Source organism: Vitis riparia, chromosome 18 (genome assembly GCF_004353265.1).
Source record: "Vitis riparia cultivar Riparia Gloire de Montpellier isolate 1030 chromosome 18, EGFV_Vit.rip_1.0, whole genome shotgun sequence".
NCBI classification, from domain to species: domain Eukaryota; kingdom Viridiplantae; phylum Streptophyta; class Magnoliopsida; order Vitales; family Vitaceae; genus Vitis; species Vitis riparia.
The window spans coordinates 3,141,806-3,161,012 of NC_048448.1; the positions used below are offsets into that span (position 1 = coordinate 3,141,806).

General features: G+C 37.8%; 1 protein-coding gene across 3 annotated transcripts; it reads left to right on the forward strand.

The window, feature by feature from the left end:
* On the forward strand, nucleotides 1-19,194 carry LOC117907303 (general transcription and DNA repair factor IIH subunit TFB4). 3 transcript variants are annotated; one of them, XM_034820803.1, is made up of 12 exons: nucleotides 1-70; nucleotides 174-262; nucleotides 487-760; nucleotides 846-892; nucleotides 5,026-5,063; nucleotides 5,144-5,189; nucleotides 9,355-9,408; nucleotides 9,508-9,576; nucleotides 11,078-11,154; nucleotides 12,851-12,946; nucleotides 17,105-17,194; nucleotides 18,803-19,194. In XM_034820803.1, the coding sequence occupies exons 1-11, from the start codon at nucleotides 22-24 to the stop codon at nucleotides 17,175-17,177; spliced, it is 912 nt and encodes a 303-aa protein (XP_034676694.1). In that variant the 5' UTR covers nucleotides 1-21; the 3' UTR covers nucleotides 17,178-17,194; nucleotides 18,803-19,194. The 3 variants fall into 3 exon arrangements, with proteins under 3 accessions (XP_034676694.1, XP_034676696.1, XP_034676695.1); XM_034820805.1 differs by lacking the exon at nucleotides 12,851-12,946; XM_034820804.1 differs by lacking the exon at nucleotides 9,508-9,576.
* Nucleotides 19,195-19,207: the final 13 nt, after the last annotated feature.

The following is a 19,207-nucleotide window of genomic DNA, read 5'->3' on the forward strand; positions in this document are numbered from 1 at the left end:
CTCTAATGAAAGCTCCTGGCAATGGGACGAAGCGCAGTCATGGCACCAGTACCTTCGAAGCTCTATTCAGGCATCTCTCCCCTCTCTTCCTCTCTGTTTGTTTGTTTTTTCTTTTTCTTTTTTTCAATTCCCTCCATCGATTCATATCTGAAGCTGTGACTCTGGTGTTGCAGATGACGTCAGCCTTCTCGTGGTTTTGCTCGACACCAACCCTTTCTTTTGGAGCACTGCTTCTCTTCCATTCTCCAAGTTTCTCTCTCATGTAACCCCTCGCCCATTTACCGACACTCTTCAAACCCCAACTTTCTGTCTAGTTTATGAGAAAAGTGTTGGATATGAAAAGGAGACATGGAATCTTGCAACTGCAAATATATAACAGCCTGTTAAACATTATTTTTTGTTTTCATCTTTTACTTTCTTTCATTTCTCATTAATCTGACGAACCGTAAGGCGTTGATCGATTCTAAAGATGGTAGATATTTACAGGTTCTAGCGTTTCTGAATTCAATTCTTCTCATCAATCAACTCAATCAAGTCGTGGTTATCGCTACCGGATGCAATTCCTGCAACTTTATTTTCGATTCTTCTTCTGTGCCGGCGAATCCAAATCTGGAAAATGGGAGAATGCCTGCTCTCTGTTCCAATTTGTTGCAGAAATTGGAGGAGTTTGTGACCGGAGATGAAAAATTGAGCAAAGAAGTTTTAGCGGCTGGGATTGGGTCTTCCCTGCTATCAGGGTCTTTGTCTATGGCTCTTTGCTGTATCCTTGATAATGATTTCACTATTGTTTTGAATGTTAATATTTGTCTTCTTAGAATGAATTTTTGACTTAATTCTATGAATAGATATACAGCGGGTTTTTCGAACAGGACCACTGCATCCTCAGCCTCGAGTGAGTGCTTATTGCTTTTATTTCAAATTATAAATATTCGTATGGAACATTATCTATTCATATCGTGTTCTGTTATGATATCTTAGTTTCGTGTTCAACAATTGAGTCATGTTTCGTTCCTTGGACTGGACTTTAATGCAACAGAAAACACCGGCCATTTCATATACTATATTCAACACAATTAAATACAAAAGTACGTGTGGATAAGTGAAAAGCGACTTTCTGTTCTCACTATGAAATACTCAGTATAGCATTGAGTTTGATTTGATCAGTTAGCTTGACTTGAATTCTTGGAAATACCTTTTATATTATTTTTCTTTATTGCCTCATACTATGTAATTCCTAATATAAGTTTTTTAATTTTTAATTTTTTATAAGTGATAGAAAGAGAAATTTTGGTTCTTGTTATCAACACTAGGCTCTAACTTGAGAATGAGTGTCAATATATGGCCGATCATGTTAGTTGTTGAATGAATGAATTAATTAACATTCAGCATCAATAAAGAGAAAAGAGGGGTTCAACCTAGTAAGAATACTGGCAGTGATGAATCTGATGATGTTTTCTGGAATATTAAGGTCATTAAGAGAGGAGAGGATTTCAACTACATATAAAAAGATTAACTCAGAAAATCTCATAAATTTAGTGTAGAAGAAAAACACAATGTGCTGATATGAAAGTTGGTAAATGTTAGTCCCAAGGCCCAAGGTGACATATATTTTGTTGGACCTAGAAGAAAGATTCCGAAAGAGATTGGTTATGTGGAAACGTCAGTACATCTCAAAAGGGGGGAGAATTACCTTAATTCGAAGTACCTTGTCCAATTTACCGATCTATTTTATGTCTATTTTCCAGCTGCCTAGGGTGTTTAGAATGAGATTGGACCAGATTCAAAGGGATTTTTTGTGGGGTGGTGGGGCTCTTGAGCAAAAACCGCACTTAGTAAGGTGGCTGATTGTGTGCGTAGACAAAAGAAAAGGAGGGTTGGGGGTTAAGAATTTTGGGACTTTCAATAGGGCTCTCCTTGGCAAGTGGGTTTGGCGCTTTCCAAATGAAAGAAAGGCCCTTTGGAACCAAGTGATTAGAAGGAAATACGGGGAGAAAAGAGAAGGGTGGAGCTCTTGTGAGGCTGGGGAGGCCTATGGAGTTGGGTTGTGGAAAGCAATAAGTAAGATGAGACATCAAGTAACCCCTTCTTTTGGCTTTGTGGTGGGTGATGGTAAGAAGGTGAGGTTTTGGAAAGACAAGTGGTGTGGAACCACCCCTTTGTGCGAGGATTTTCCTTCATTATTTGCTCTAGCAACTTCCAAAGAGGCTTGGGTAAATGAAGTTTGGACAGCCACGGGGGAAGCGGGGGAAGTTGGACTCCTTGTTTCAATAGACCTTTCAATGATTGGGAGTTGGAAGAAGTGGAAAGGTTGCTTTGTTGCTTGGATGGGAAGAAAGTTAGTGTGGATGAGGAGGATAAGGTGAGGTGGATGGATTCAAAGGATGGAGTTTTTTCGGTAAAATCTTTGTATAGGGCTTTGCAGCTGGTGTCTCTTGCTTATTTCCTTTCGAAGATTATTTGGGACTTTTGTGTGTAGCCCAAATTAAGCTTCTTTGCTTGGGAGGCTTTGTGGGGAAGAGTTCTAACCTTGAACAGTTTGCAAAAGAGGGGTTGGGCTTTGACTAATAGATGCTTTTTGTGCCAAACATGTGAGGAGTCGATTGACCACCTCCTCCTTCATTGTGAAAAAACAAGGGAAGTGTGGATGTTGCTCCTTTCTTTTTTTGGAATATCTTGAGTTTTTCCTTTTTCGGTAAAGGAAACTCTTTTAGGGTGGAGGGGCTCTTTTGTGGGTAAGAAGAGGAAGGTGACGTGGCAAGTGGGACCGTTATGCTTGTTTTGGGTAATTTGGAAGGTTAGGAATAAAATTGCTTTTGAGGATGGCGTGTTGTCCATTCAAAGGCTGAAAGTTTCTTTTGTGTATTTACTTTGGTTGGAAGCCAAATTGTGGATAAAAGATGGTCCTTCGACCTTAATAAATTTTATAGATTAGGTGTGTTCGCGATGAGGGAGAAGGTTTTTTGTTTTTTCCTTGTTGTTTGGGTCCTTTTGTAAGGGGGTGAGTTTCTCTATACTGTAATTCTGTGGGTCGCTATTTTAGCACCTCTTTGCAATACATTTTTTGCTTATTGATAAAAAAAAAAAAATTTGTTAGACCTAGGAAAATCGGTTCAAAAAAGAATTTTACCATTTGAAATTTTGGTTTGGACATAGAAAATGTGTTAACCGTATTTATATCTCATCCCAATAATTTTTTCAATTTGGTTTTATGTCCGATCCAATTAATTGACTTCGAATCAGGTTCTGATAAAATAATCCCTTCTTAGATCCATATGTAGGTCTTGAAATTTGAAACGATAAGTTAGCATAATCCCTCCTTTATTGGACTTTTTGTCCAAGTTTCTTTCTCCTCTATGGCTGTACAAGAGTGAGATGTAGGGGGATTCTATGTCATCTGTTATGGGTGAAACCTTGACATAGTACTTGCTCTCCGCTCCAGCCTTAAATATGTGATAATGAAAGAAAAGAGTAAGATGACCACCTTTGGCCTTAAAATGTGGGATCAAGAGTGCATGTTTTGTCAGTCTTTAAATCCTGATGGTTCAATGGAAGTGTCATTCGTTTCCTCATTCTTTTCTTGGAAGTCTTTTTCTCTGAATTTTTAGTGTAAGATCTGTGGAACCCTATATTCAAAAGTTGTTTCTTGATATTTCAAATGTTAAGGTAGTAATAAACATCTAAATTCTTGCTTTCATGAAATCCTGGACGGACACCTACTTTTCCTACTTCCTGAATAAGAAAAGTCTGTTCATGCTTTCCCTGATTGAGTGAACTATTCTTTCAATTTGTAGGAGCATTTTTTGACACATTGAAAGAGGTTGTAGCAAACTCGGTTAGACATTTATATACTCATAGAATAATGATATGCATAAATTTAGCTATACAAGCTTATTAAGTTGTTACAAATTCTAATTTGTTTTACAAATCCATTTGGCTTTTATATGAACTAGTAGTTATTTTAACACAGTGTCCTTTTCTTTTTGATTCACACTATTCAATAAATGGAAATATTTCTATTCTTGACAACTTGAACTTGTCTCAAGTTGGTTTTATATTCTATCATAATAAGCTCATGGCTGTGATACAAGAGAATCATGATTCTTGAACTGTCTGGGTAAGAATCCTGGATTTGTAATTGAAGCATTGCATGATATAGGAGATTCCACAAATAAGGAATAGATTTTGAACATGACCTCCTCCAGTGGGTGTATCAAGTTGAATTTTCATGGTTGCTCATTAGGAAATTCAGAACAACTAGAAATTGGAGGAATGCTCATAGATCATGATGGAGTGCTATTGAAAGCCTTCTTTAAACATGCTAGAGTGGTCTAGCAATTAAGGTGAAGATTTTAACCTTCTTGGAAGGCCTGAAATTGGTGAAAGTTGTGGGTCTTTCCAATCTTCTAGTAGAGGATGGGTGAATAAGAAAGAAAGAGGCTTGTGGAAATTTGATGGGTGACTTCACCAAATTTTTTATCTTGCTTCAAAGATGGGATGCCCCTTCTATTGGATTCCTCATTTCACTAATCACTTGGCGAATATCCTAGCAAAGCAGGACACCGAAAATTTGGTGTCCATTTAGGGAATTTTCTCTCACCTGATTATTGATCTTCCATTTGGAATTACTTTCCTGTGTTTTCTAGAATAGATAGTTTTGTCGTACTTTTGATTAGAGGTATCTAGTGGATGGTGTTTTTGAGGAAGGATTTCTCATCATGCTTTGTATGTATTTAACAGAAATATATTGGAAACCTGTCTTGCTTATACATTTAAAACTTTTTTTTTTCCCTCTTCCACAATAGTATAAATTTTGGCCTATCAGGCATAGACTACCCATGTTGATATTTTCATCTCTATTAAAATTGAAATTTTTTTTGGTGCATACAAGTTTCGTGTATATCCAGCTGAAATGATGAGATATTATTTGAATTGCTTCATCTTCAAGTTATTCTTTTCCCACCTCTTCCATTTTTAACATTCATATTGCTATATATCTCTAATGAAGTTACTGACATACAAGGGCAGATCTTATGCCTGCAGGGATCTCCAGATGGACCTGAACAGTATGTTCTAAATGAATTTTTGCATTACATGCAGTTTATTTTCATTGTGCTTTTACTCTTAAAAATTTATATTTTTGCAGATATGTTGCAGTGATGAATGCAATATTCTCAGCTCAGCGTTCTATGGTAGTGTATACATGTAAAAGATACACACACACACACACACAATTTTTCCTTTTATTTTTATTATTTATTTATTGTAGGTAAGAGGGGTTGGGGTGGTTGGTTTGTTTGCTGTTGGTGTTGGTGGGGCTTTTATCTATGTCATTTCTTGAAGGATTTTTCTTTCTATAAGAACTTAGAGAAATTGAATTTAGAATTAATATCTAGACTGGGTATCTGAAATGAATTCAAACAGTCTCTGCTATGTTCTTATTGCAAATTCCTTTGGCACAATCCTTGTCCCCACATGCCATTTTTCTCTGTTGCCATATTTACTTCTGTTAGTTTCTTGTTGTTCTTTTGTGACCATATCTTAAAGAAAAAGATATGGCTTGGCCTACTTTTATTTAACACAATAGAAGCATAGTTTCTTATTGAAAAGAAAAGGAAAAAAAAGAAAAGTGTTGCCTATTATTTGTGGATGTATCAAGAAGTAGGCAAGCATATTCCTTTTTCATATCTCTATTTTTCCACAATAAAGGTACATCTGGTATTTGAAGTGTTCTTCCTTTGCCTAATTTTTTTTGATAGGCAAAGACGCAGTAAAGAGTATATTAAAAGAAACAGGAGCCCAATGGCAAGCCCAAAGCATACAGGAGGTATACAATAGGCACCTATAGGCTAAAAACAAAAGGAAGAGGGATACAAAAAACTTACCCACCCTCATCTATAGCCCACCCACACAAAAAAGTTAAATAAAGAATTAGGCCCGTCAACAATACAACACTTGGACCAAAACCACAAATTGCTAACAAAAGAAAATTTCATCATTTGGATCGAAAGATCCTCATTTTCAAATGCAACCCTCTTTCTTTCCCTCCAAACCGTCCAAAAAAGGCATAAAGGGGCTGCTCTCCAGACCTTCATCCGTTTCTTGCCAGAAACTGCCCATGCCACCCGTGAAGGATCTCCTTCAGAGATGAAGGAAAAACCCATAGTACCCCAAAAAGGTTAAATAACAAGTCCCATAAAACCCTAGCCTTGGTGCAATGAATTGAAAGATGATTTATAGACTCTTCGGCAGCCCCACAAAGGTAACATCTGTTCCTAAGCGCTCAACCCCTCTTCTTTAGTTGGTCCAAAGTTAGAGTTTTACCCCAAGTGGCTTTCCAAGCAAAAAAACCGACCTTAGTAGGAACAAATGGGCTCCAAATAATACTTTTCAGGAACGAGACGGTGCTGCTACCCTCCAAAGCACTATAAAAGGATTTAACCGGAAAAATTACCATCATTTGCCTCCTTCCACTGTAACTTATCCTTCAAATTAATAACCACTCTCTTTCCTTACAAAGAGAAAATGAATCTCTCTACTATTTCCATCTCCCAATCATTAAATGGTCTCAAAAAGCGTGGATTCTAGCTCCCATCCTCCCCCAAAGTATCCTAAACCTCCGCCACCCATACCTCTTTGGAAGTTACCAAAGCGTACAAAGAAGGAAAAGAAATGCTTAGAGCCTCATCTCCACACCACCTATCATTCCAAAATCTCACTCTTCGTCCATTTCCTATAGAAAATACGAATTTGTCTTTCATGAAAGGTTATTCCTTTCTAATTTCCTTCCAAAACCCCACACCATACCCCTCCCTTACTTCTCAGGTACACCCCCCGCCTTCTTCTACCCCATACTTTCTATTAATAACTTGATGCCATAGAGCCCCATTTTCTTCCACAAAGCACTAACTCCATTTACCTAAAAGGGCTCTATTAAATTTAGAAAGACATCTAACACCCAAACTGCCCTTTGTTTCATCCGAATATACAATCGGCCTCTTCACAAGATGAGGCTTCTTCTCCAACTTCCCCCCACCCCAAAGAAAGTCCTTTTGAATTTTTTCTAACCTTAGCCTTATTACTAGTGGCATACGGAGCATAGACATGCAGTAAATGGGTATGGTTGACAATGTGCTACGAATGAGGGTAATCCTCTTTCCTTTAGAAATAAATTGCCTCTTCCACATGGCGAGCCTTTTCTAGAACCTCTCCTCCACCCCATCCCAACTCACAACTGAATTATGAGCAGCCCCCAAAGGAAGTCCTAGATAATAGGAGGGCAGCGCCCCCACCTTGCAGCCTAGTTCAGACGCCAATTCTTTCACATTATCAACCCTTCCTACCGGAAGAATTTTTCTGTTGTCCAAGTTTATTTTTAGACCTGAAATGGCTTCAAACCACATCAAAATCCAGCTCAAATAGACCGTTTGCTCTTGGGAAGCTTCACAAAACATGAGGGTATCATCGGCAAATAGTAGATGTGTTAATTGAACCCCATCTCTTGCTCTTCCCTTAACCTTACAACCTGATAAAAAACCGTACCCTCAGCTCTATTAATGAGGTTGGTAAGGGCCTCCATCCCAATCACAAAAAGGTAGGGGGAAAGGGGATCTCCTTGCCTCCATCCCCTACTGCTATTGAAGAAGCCTAATGGAATTCCATTAACCAAAACCGAAAAACTCGCTGTGGAAATGCACCAACTTATTCGCTTGCCCACTTCTCCCCAAATCCCATTTTTTGCATCACAATGAGCAAAAAATTCCAACTAATGTGGTCGTAAACCTTCTCTATATCCAGCTTGCATAACACTCTATTCTCATTCATTTTTAACATTGAATCTATGGCTTCATTAGCTATCAACACAACATATTTGCCTTCCTTCCACAAAAGCATTTTGGGCCTGAGACACTACTTTGCTTTCCACCTTCTTTAGCCTGTTAGCTAGGACTTTAGCCAACAGCTTGTAAAAACCTCCTACCTAGCTGATAGGTCTATAATCTCTAAGATCATCAACGCCTCATTTTTTTGGTATTAAAACCAAGAACGTAGTGTTTAGGCTCCTAATGAATTTCCCCCGTTCATGGAATTCTCCGAAAAGACCCAATACTTCCTCCTTCACGAAATCCCTGCTAAACTACCAAAAGGCGATAGTGAACTCATCTAGCCTAGGGACTTTGTCCCCTTTTAGCTCGCATAGTGCAAGGAACACCTCCTCTTCACTAAAAGCTACCTCTAACTTGGTTGCATCCTCATTCCCTAAACGATCAAAGTCCAATCCCGCCAAGCTAAGGTGCCAATCACTCGGCTCTGACAATAGACTCTGAAAAGCCCTAGCCACACCCTCCTGGATCTCATTCTCCTCTATACACCACACTCCGTTAATTTTAATCTTTCTCATCCAATTACACTTTTTGTGCGCGTTAGCCATCCTATGGAAAAAGCCTGTGTTTTTGTCTCTTTCCCTCAACCAGATTTCTCTTGATTTTTGGCTCCAAGAGACTTCCTCCATAAGCGCTCATTTCTTAAATTCCTCCCTTGCCTCCTTTCTATCCTCCACTTTTTCCATACATAACTCTCTTGATTTCTCTTGCTCGTCCCAAAAAGAAACTTTCTTTAAGGCCAGAGTTTTATTAACCCCAACTTTTCCGAACACCTCCTTGTTCCATGTTTTCAAGCTGGATTTGAGGGCCTTCAACTTCTAACGTTCTTCCTTTGTCTAATATATCATGATAGCCCATATTAGCTCCTTCTTCAAGATTATATCACTACTTGATTGCTTGCTCAGCTGTAAGGTCCAAAGTGGACCACCAGCCTCCTTGTATATACATAATCGCAACATTGGAAATTGCATTCACAAAATTAGAGTCCTCATTCAAAATAGTTACCAGCATGATCCATTACTTCTTTTCTTTTTGCTAACTGTTTGTGGTGATTTTAATCTATGAAAAAATGCCTATTTATGAATCCATCTGAGAAAAATGCCTATTTTATACATTTTCAAGGTTGTATGAGATGCATACTTAGTGATAAATCAAATTCTCTTCCTGTGATTGTGGAATTGGGCAGCAAATAGCCCCTTTTCGGTTACTGGAGTGAAGCTTGGAGATCTTTTTGGTCAACAGCAAGTCAAGGTTTAGAAAGATGTATATTCAAAATATGGCACGATATTGATACAGAATATTATCTAGAGTTGCTTGGTTTTTGGTCCTTTACACTGTAGTCATATATCTGAGTTTATGGGTTGCCGTTGTTCAGTTTCTTATTCAAAATTTTATGCATTATTAATGATATTCATGTTCATGACATTGTTAAGTTCTCTAAACTGTTGACATGTCCCTAATTTGCTCCTTACTGCAGGTTCCCATAGATTCTTGTGTTATGGGAGCCCAGCATTCTGCCTTCCTGCAGCAGGTATTATATGTTTTGCTTCTATTGTTGCTAATCAGATATATCATTAGCAAGAACTCTCTGTTTACTTTTACCGATTGTTCATGATGCATTTGGTGGCAGGCTTCTTATATTACTGGGGGTGTGTATCTGAAGCCCCAACAACTAGACGGGCTGTTTCAATATCTCTCGGTAGGTTGTCGGTTAGGCGACATGGAAGCTACTTAAAGTTTTGTTTTTGATCATTTAACTTGCATGTTTCCAATGATCGCATCAAAGAGCACTTAGTGTTGAGTTGAAAATGTCCTAAATGTTCCTGTTTATTCTTTATGCCAATCAGGTGCTTTCTTTTATTCAAATTAAAGATCTATTATAATTACCTTTGATAAAATGCCTGAAGATTTTCTCATTAGGGGCAAAAAGATTCACCACTAAGAGGGATTCATTGTGGAGGCAGGTGATTGTAGGGAAGGGGAGGAAGTGGGGGGATGGTGCTTGAGAATAAGGGAAGGTTAGGATTTGTAGAAGCTAATTTGAGATGGATGGAAAGCTGTTAGCAGTAGCACCGGTTTTGAGGTGGGCAATGGATAGAGGGTGAAATTTTGGAAGGATAAGGTGATGTGGTGACTCATCATTGGGAGTCTTTCCCCAAGTTGTTTTCTATAGCCACTACTAAAGATGCTTCGGTAATTGAGATGTGAGAGCATGAAAAGGGGGATGGGGGGTGTTGGAACACTTGCTTCATAAGAATGATCCTTGGCTGGGAGCTTGAGAAAGTGGAAGATTTCTTTAGGAGATTGTACGGTTAGACAATTAGTAGGGAATTAGAGTACAATATACTGTGGTTGAGTTCGAAGAGTGACAATTTCTTGTTAAATCTCTCTACTCCTCTTTGTCCAATGGAAGAATGGAGGTTTTCCCTTCGAGCATGGTTTAAAATCCTTGGGTTCCATTAAGAGTGATTTTTTTTTTCCCCTTCTATTTGGGAAGCAACATGGGGAAGGATCTTAACATTAAACCAACTCAAGAGGGGATGGATGATCACATTCTTCTCCATTGCACTAAGGTAGTCATCTTGTGGCTACTCATTTATGCCCTGTTTGGAATAAAATGGATGAGGCATTCCTCAGTTAGAAGCATCATAGGGATCCTTGTCGAGAAAAAGAGGAAGAAAGTTTGGATATGAGCTTCTTGGTGTTTATTTTGGGCCATTTGGAAAAAGAGGAATAGCATTGCTTTTGAAAATATTGAAAATGTGGATCAAGCAATCAAACAATCCTTTATGTATAATTTCTTGGGGTGGGTTAGAGTGTACATAGGTGATTACTCAATGACCATGGTGGACTTTATTGATTGATTGAGCTCTAAGTAGGGAGAAAGTGTTGTTTTTTGTGTCCCTCTCCTCTTTGTATGACCTTTTGGTGTCTTTGTATACACCGTATAATACTTTTGTGCACTCTTTGGTAGGTGCATTTAGTAGATGTAAAAAAAAAGTTAGTTTCCAGTCTCCATCTTCAACTTTTACACTCTAAAGGACTAAATGCTAAGCTAAAGTTCCTATATATGACTATCCTCTATCCTTATAAATAAATATTTCAAATTTTTTGTGATGCATAGGCTCCCTCATTTCCTGGGTATGTAAGGGGTTTTGTTTCAATAGTGGACATTGACATGAATTTTCTATCTCTTGCAGACAGTATTTGCAACTGATTTGCATTCTCGCCGCTTTCTACAACTTCCTAAGCCTGCAGGAGTAGATTTCCGTGCCTCGTAAGTTAAACTTCTCTCTAACATTTATTTACTTTATATATGTCTCCATATGACTGAATATTTCCCTGTTTTTCCGTTCCATTTTTGAAATTGCATTATGTACTCTGGACCATTATGTATTATTGTTATTTACTAACTGTATTTTCACTTGCCTTTTTTGAAAAACATTGGCAAGAAAAAATTCTGTTGAGTCTGATGACATTCCTTGTATTATTTTTTTTGTAGTATGGGTATATTTTTAATTTATTATTTTATTAATTTTTATTTTTTATTTATCTCTCTCTCTCTCTCTCTCTCTCTCTCTCTCTCTCTCTCTATATATATATATATATATAATTGGTCTTCTTTAGAAATTATCTTGAAAGTGTTCTTAAATTGGTATTCTCTCTCAGTGCTGTTTTAGGATTAGAGCAACAAATGTACGTTATCACTTATACCAGGTGTAACCTTTATAAAAAAACCTTACTGTTTCAACATCTTTTTCAATTGCTTGAATTTTCATCTAGTCTGGAGCATGATCAATAGCTTACTTTCCTAATCCTCAAGAACAGGGGGACATATCTCATTCAAAGTGCCTAGTAGGACCTGGCCTACAATGAAATTCCAATTCTTAGGTATGTAACAGAGATTAAATTAACAAGAGTTTCATAAACCTTCTTTTCCTCACTTGCTGATTCTAAGATAACAGAATGCATCACACTATTACACTTAAGATGATGATACTATAAAGTTAAGTTTAGCCAGCCTGATACACATTGTTGGCCCTGCAATGTTAACTTTAGCCAGCCTGATACTGATTGTTGGCCCATTCCTCAACAAGTGATTGGACAAGCGGTAGTTTAACAATAAGTTTGTGATTTTTGCCTCAAGATTTTTCTCCTTCAGATTTTGGCTGCAATTTATTATTCCTATTACTTTTAGGAATTATTTTTTTAGGAAAAAAATGAAATTTTATTAATAAAAAATGAGGTACAAAGATGAGGATCAGAGTTCCTTGTAAGTAAAGTCAAAATAAGACAGATGGACCTATTTGATCCCTTTTCTAGCACCTGTAACTCTGGCCAAAACCTCTTTCATGAAATGAGCTTAGCTCCAGGATCCACTTCTCTGTTCTTGAACTTAAGTAAACAACAGATGGACTTATTTGATCCCTTTTCCAGCACCTGTAGCTCTGGCCAAAACCTCTTTGATGAAATGAACTTAGCTCCGGGATCCACTTCTCCGTTCATGAACTTAGTAAACTACAATGAATAAACCAACTCAATCTGCATGTCATTTGCTGTGGGGGCATAAGCTCTCTAGGTATTCCATAATAGCAAAAGCTATTCTGTGACAGAAAAGCCCTCAGCCACTGATTTAAGTTAACATGCTTGGGTTGGATGTTAAGCTTATTTGTTTTCTCCTTTGCTTTCTTCCTGTGGTTGAGCCCACCCTAGTTAAATGTTTTGATTAGGTGATTAGTTTCATGACCTGACCCAATAAAAGATTTCAATTGAAGTGATGAATTTGATTTTTGAAGTCATATCTTGGTGCACTGCATTACCCCCCTCCTTTTTTTCTTCTTCCCCCCTGCTTTTTTTTTTTTGAAGGTTTTGGGGTGGGTGTGCGTCGGTTTTGTATTTCCATCCTAGTTGTATTATCCATTTACATTCTTACACTCTCTCACTGAAATTCATCGAAACTGTGGAACTTGCAGGTGTTTTTGCCATAAAAACACAATTGATATGGGCTACATATGTTCTGTCTGTCTGTCTATATTTTGTAAGCATCACAAGAAATGTTCGACCTGTGGGTGAGTGGATTCCTAGTCCTATACTTGCATTGCATATTTGAAATGCTTTATCCATGATGAGTCACAGTAATGCCAACTAGTTGTAAATGAACACAAGTTTTTGTTATTCTTCTTTTTTTGTCTTAACAATAACATGGTCATAGATAGACCATAATGTACAAGGTGGCACATGCAGCCATCTGTGTAGTTGGGGTAAAAATTTTGTTGACTTCAGTTGAGTTTGATGCAATTTGCTTATGTTATTCATTGTTTGCTTAAGTCAAAAGTTTCTTTAATCTGTAATTAAGGTTTCTTAGATTTCAAACTTTGACACATTTGCAAGAAGTAAATTTTGATATAATTATATGTTATAATTACAATGTAAGTTAACTTGTTTGTGACATAGTGAATGTTCTTTGTAATTGTTTTCTTCTCTTTTCACGATGTGGGATGTGGGTTGTTGAAGGGTTGAGGATGTGAGCACATTCTGAGTTGAGAGTTCAAAATTACTTTACTGCTAGCCACTGGAGGGTATGGAGTCTGTGGACAATTTTGGAAAATGCGAGGTGGGTCAAGTGCCTTACAAGGGTGTGAAAAGAAAGAGGAAGCTCTCTTTCTAGATGTTCAAAACAGAAGGAATGCAGATACTCTCTTTTTTTCTTCTAGCAATTAAGGAGGATGGAGGGCCAGTGAAGCAAAAGGCTTTCCATGTGCAATTAGTGATGAGGTGATGTGATAGTTAAGAAATGTTCTAAGTAATTATTTGCTATATGTCATGCAAACAAGCTTTTAAGGTATAAACTGAGTGATTTAGCAAAGACTGATGTGTTAAAAGAGTATGGCACTTGATTTGTATCCATGCCACCAAAATCAGAAGTCTTCTTCAATTAGATAACTAACTGAACGGTTTAGGGAGCAAGACAAAAAGCCTCATGTGATCTTTATCAACTTGGGGAAAAGCACATGATAGGCTCCTTGGAGAAATAATGCATAGGTGAAAAAGAGAGAGAGAGAGAGAGAGAGAGAGAAGAATTCAAATGGATTCATTGGGTTGAAGAAGGGGGGAAAATGAAAAGAGTTCAAACAGATTCGTGGATGTGAAGATTGTCATTAATTGTCATATAGTAGGTTCCCCACAGAGATAATATGCAGGTTAAGGAAAGGGTTCAAATAGATTTATGAGTGTGATGGAGAAACAAGATGGGCTCGTAGCACATTCAAAATGACCAGGATTTGTATATTATGAATAGCCTATTTTTGCCCTAATTGGAGTATTTAGTGTTAGCATATTTGAGGTCTTATGCTGTACCATAGTTGACAATGTAATTTTTTCTATAGACAAATATGAATAAACTGATGGGACCCTAACAAAAGGGGACACAACCTTGGTACACAGAAAGCATAAAAGAAGCACCCAACAAGCAAAAACGAAAGGAAAATGAAAATGAAACCCACAAACCTTTGGCATAGCACAACAATTCAATGATGTATAAGAAAGTTTTTCATCCCCTAAAGATCTCTCAACCATGCAATCCAAGAACTAAGGAGAGCATTTTGAAAGCTGCAGCTCCAAATCAAATTCTTGGCTTTTTGTTACTTCCTTAAACCCCAGAACAAGCTTAGAGGGAGTGAACCAAAATGTAGTTTTAACTCATAAGATAAAATTGAATTAAATACCAAAGTCAGAATTGCAAAGAAGAGGGAAGTGCCGGTTCCCCATGGAGGCGAAGTCTTTTGAGATCTCCATTGAGGAGGTCTCAGGCAAGCTAAGAGGTGTTATTGTGGAGGGGGGAAGAGGTTGCTCCAGTTGGATTAAGTTTGGAGATGTGAGTCTTAGATGTTTGCTTGAAGGAGTAGAGGCTTGTCGTAGGGAAAAGGAGTTGTTGGTTTGCAATAAGGTATGGAGAGATAATGGAAGGGCCAAGCTTGAGAGGTGTGCTAATGGAGTTGGGAGGTTCATTCTTTCCTTAGTCTATGATGTGGATGCAAAAAGATTTATTGTGATTTTCCTTGAAGGAAGAGGGTTGTTAAGGGGCTGGCCCATTCTGGCTAGTAAGCTTGGATAGGGGTGAGTTTTTTGCCTTAGGTTGTGGGGCAGTCTAGTCTAGCGGTGAAAAAGGTGTTGGTGGAAGAGAGCATAGTGTTTTGTTTGGAGGAAGGTTCTTTTGTAGAGGCAGGTGCAAAGAAGCGGAGGGCTTTGGGTGATCAAGTATGGGTCCAAGTAGCTGAGGAGGGAGTGAAGGCGAGAGAGTTACACTTGACGCTTTGTGTGGTGGGGAAGTGTGGGGATAGGTCTAACTTGGAACCTTGGCTACCTGAGTTGAGGAGGTGGGTGGATAGAAGTTGGGTTGTAAGAAAAAAGGTTAGAGTTTCTACCTTGGGGGGGCCTTTATGCTGTTTTGAGTTTGAAGATGAAGAGGATCTGGCCTCGGTCCTTGCAAGGGGATCTACGAGGTTTGAAAATACTCCTAGACCTAGTAAGATGGAATCCAAAAGTAGGTTGCTCGAGGAAAGGAGGGTTGGTGAGAGAGGAGTGGGTGAGGGTGACAGGTCTTCCTTTGCACTTGTGGTGTTGGGAGTTGTTTAAGAAACTAGGGGATAGCTGTGGTGGTTTTATTGCAATGGACGAAAACACAACCTTCCTTTGCAACAAGCAGTGGGCAATGGTGTTAATGAGATCGGATAGGAGGAAGAAGCCAGTTTTAGTTTGGATTGTGGCAGGTCACTGCTGTTTTGCTGTTCAGCTCTGGTGGAAAAGTCCCATAATGTCTGTCATAAGTGGTCCAAGGCGAGAGCTGTGTTAGACAAGAGGTTAGGGATGAAGATGGTGAGGTGGCACGTGATGGTCTTTGTAGGAGGGCTGGTTTGTTGCGGGGTCAAGGAGATAATGTGCAAGGAATAGGCCAAGTGTCGAGTTGCAAAGGCTTGAGTGAGGAAAGGGTGCCAATCCTTGAACGGATGAGAGGGGGAGTGGCAGAGAACTTCAGTGTTATTAAGGGAAGCATTAATGCTTGCAACAGTGGGCTTGCAAAGTTGGGCTCACATGGGGTGATGGGTCTTGATAGTGGGCTGGTTGAAGTGGGCTATGGTGCTTTGGAAGGTTCAAGCCATGGTGTTAAGCCCAATTTGGGATGGGATTCTTCAGGGGTAAAAGATGTTTATTTTGGCTTCTGCTTAGATAGTGAAGCTGGGAAGTTGTCAACGCTCATCTCTCTAGCAAACAAAGCTCTTCTCAATGAAGCTTCAAGGTTTCTAGGTACTTCCTCTGACTTCGTTTTTCCTTTGGGGTCAAGGGCTTCTTCTTCTCCTTCTCCATTTGGGGGTGGGGTGTTAGCCAAGCCTTTGGAGAGAAGAGCTAGGGCTTCTAGGTCTACAGTAGGGAAGATGAACCTTTTGTTTGACCAACCTAGGTGGAACCCTTTGAGAGTGGTTTTGGTGGATGGAAAAGATGTGGAAATGGCTGGGTTGAGTCCAAACAATGAAGTTGCGACGGAGGAGGGGGTTAAGGAAGTGGAGTCATCTGAGAGGGCTCCATGCACTCGGATTAGAAAATTCACTTTAATTTTTTACATGTATAAACTTACTCGGCTATATATAATTTAACTTACAGAAGTATAACAGTGCAACATAGCATGTGGTAGAATGTGTTATATGGGAGTAGCTGCAGGCTGAACTTGATTTGGGCCAACCGTTGGACATGGGGGTGAATCTGGTTTGTCTCAGGTCATGGTAAAATATAAAACATTGCCAAAGGTAATAATACTGACGCATAAAGTGTTTATGCATGTGTTTGTATGCATGTGAATGCATGATAAACCTAATTAATACAAAATAACTCTAAAATTGCTGCCAATTTAAGCACCATTGGCCAAGAATGGGCCTCATCCAAGTGAGATGGGAAATCTTCTTGACCAGCAAACCTGATAAAAAAAGTCGATAGGCCATTTGTGAACCTTAATACAAGTTTTATTCATTGTTTGATGCCTCAGAGAACCCAATACTAGCTGTTTTTGATGTCCCAAAAATGATTCTCTAGATAGTCAAATTTTGATTCATCTGTTAAAGAAATACAATGCTCTTCTGTATTCTGAGATTTCCCATCTATCAAATTTTTTGGGGACCCGCATCCATCATCATTTCACCTCTCTTGAGTCTCTACATTTTGTGGGAGTGATGCAGGTCAGTTTTTGGTCAAGCCCAGTCTGATGGTAACTCAGCAACAGACCGGAAAAGAAAGACTCCAGAGACATAATTTTGCAATTCTAAAATGTGAGGGTTTTTTTAATGATTTATATTGGTTGTGACTTTCTTGAGTTATATAGTTCATTCTTTTAAGCCACTGCATATTCTTGTTTGTCCGGTTTTCTAGGATTGGTTTCTGACTTCCCATACATATTTTTTTCCCCATGAGATTCTGGGAAGCTGGCAAATCCTGCTTGTGAATCAGTGTCTTAGATCCATACCTAGAATTACTGTTTTAGAAATGTGGAGGTTGAAGAGAGTTTTGACGAAAAATAATATATTATTTATATATATTAAAAAAAAGTCTAGATATAGATTGTGCTCTAAAATAACTCCAATCTAGTTTGTTTGAACTACATATACCTCCACATGGTTGAAGTTCTCTTTAATTTCTTTTTTCCTTGTGAAAAAACTGTAATTTTGAGTTGCGTTTTGGGAAAAATTACAAAATTGCAGTGACTAGCTGTATTTATAGAAGAGTATAATGACTAGTCAACAATTGCTACAATAACCATAGTTAACAATTGCGGTTCTCTGTCTTCAGTAACTGCTGTCACCAACTGCATTCTTTTGGCAGTTACTTTTTCTCCAATTTCTTTGTCTGCTTTGGTTTGCCTTGTCTCTATAGATTTTTGTTCCTTGTCTGTTTTTGGATTTAAAGTAACATTTTTCTTAATCTTTATTAATAATTTATTTTACATATTTATGTGGTCGTTTATATAATATATATTGTATATTATTATTATATATTTATTTGCAAGGTAATTTTAATAAATTATTATGATTAATTAATCTTATGATAAGTTTATTTAATATATATTTTATTACATGTAGTAAATTACCTGTTTATTAATAATGAAAAATTCAATTTGATATTTTTTGCTTGGTTAATATTATCAAGTATTTAGTATTTAATTTTGCATAATTATAATTATGAAGAGATAATTAAAAGGGAAATAACAATTCACCTCTAACTATGTCTTTTTCCCTCTTTAAATTGGGTTCACTTTTATCAATATACTTGTAGAAATATATATATCATTATTGATTAGCATGACATAGAATAATATATAACTTTCAGACAAGGAATAAAAACCAGAACAGGTAAAGAAATACTGGCTGCAGTTAATGAAGACATAAAATTACAGTTTTTGATTTTGGTTATTGTACTTATAGTTGTTGACAGCAGATATTATACTCCTCTATAAATGCAACCTGTAATTTTTCCTAAACCGCAACTCACAATGACAGTTTTCTCATAGGAAAAAAAAAAATTAAAAATAACTTAATCTACATTGAGGTCTACATGTTCACATGAACTACATTGAGAGTTATTTTAGAGCTTAATCTATATCTAGCTTTCTTTTTTCTAAATAATATTAGTTTGGGTCAAAACTTGTGAAGAGTTATGATTAAAATTTCTGGACCAACATCCCCAACCTGTTCAACCCTAGCATAAATGCCTAAAAAGAGCATTTGAGACCGGGCTGACAAATAGATCCCCACCTGCCCAAACTCAATACAATTGTTCCCAAACTAAATACAACTGTTTAGGAGCTATCTGACAGAGTTGTAGTTTCTGAACCACAGTATAGCTCTCCTTCCTGACCTGGGCCATGGCTTTGTCTGTATCAGTGCTTATGCTCCTTTTTGGCTACAAATCTTGCTGCCCTACCAATCTCTCGAGTAGAGTGCAGTTTCCGGCATCACCAGTGCTTGACGGCCAAGACAAAGTATGGAATGGACTCTGAGCAAATATTCGGTGAGTGAATTTTGATGAATGTAGGCCCATGTCTATTCACTTGTATACCAAGCAACTGGGCAACAGAAAACATAATTGTCTGTTGTAGATTTCCTCTTTGTTGGTTCTTTCACCTGCTTGACCATTTTTTTTGTTCTCCAAGATTTTGGAAATTTTTATCATGTAACGTATAGAATAGTACTTTCATGTGGCATCTTGTTGTGTGATTGGGTTACATTATACGTACTTCTGGAATTAATATCTTATTTATAATCATTGAAAAGTATACTTCAAATTCT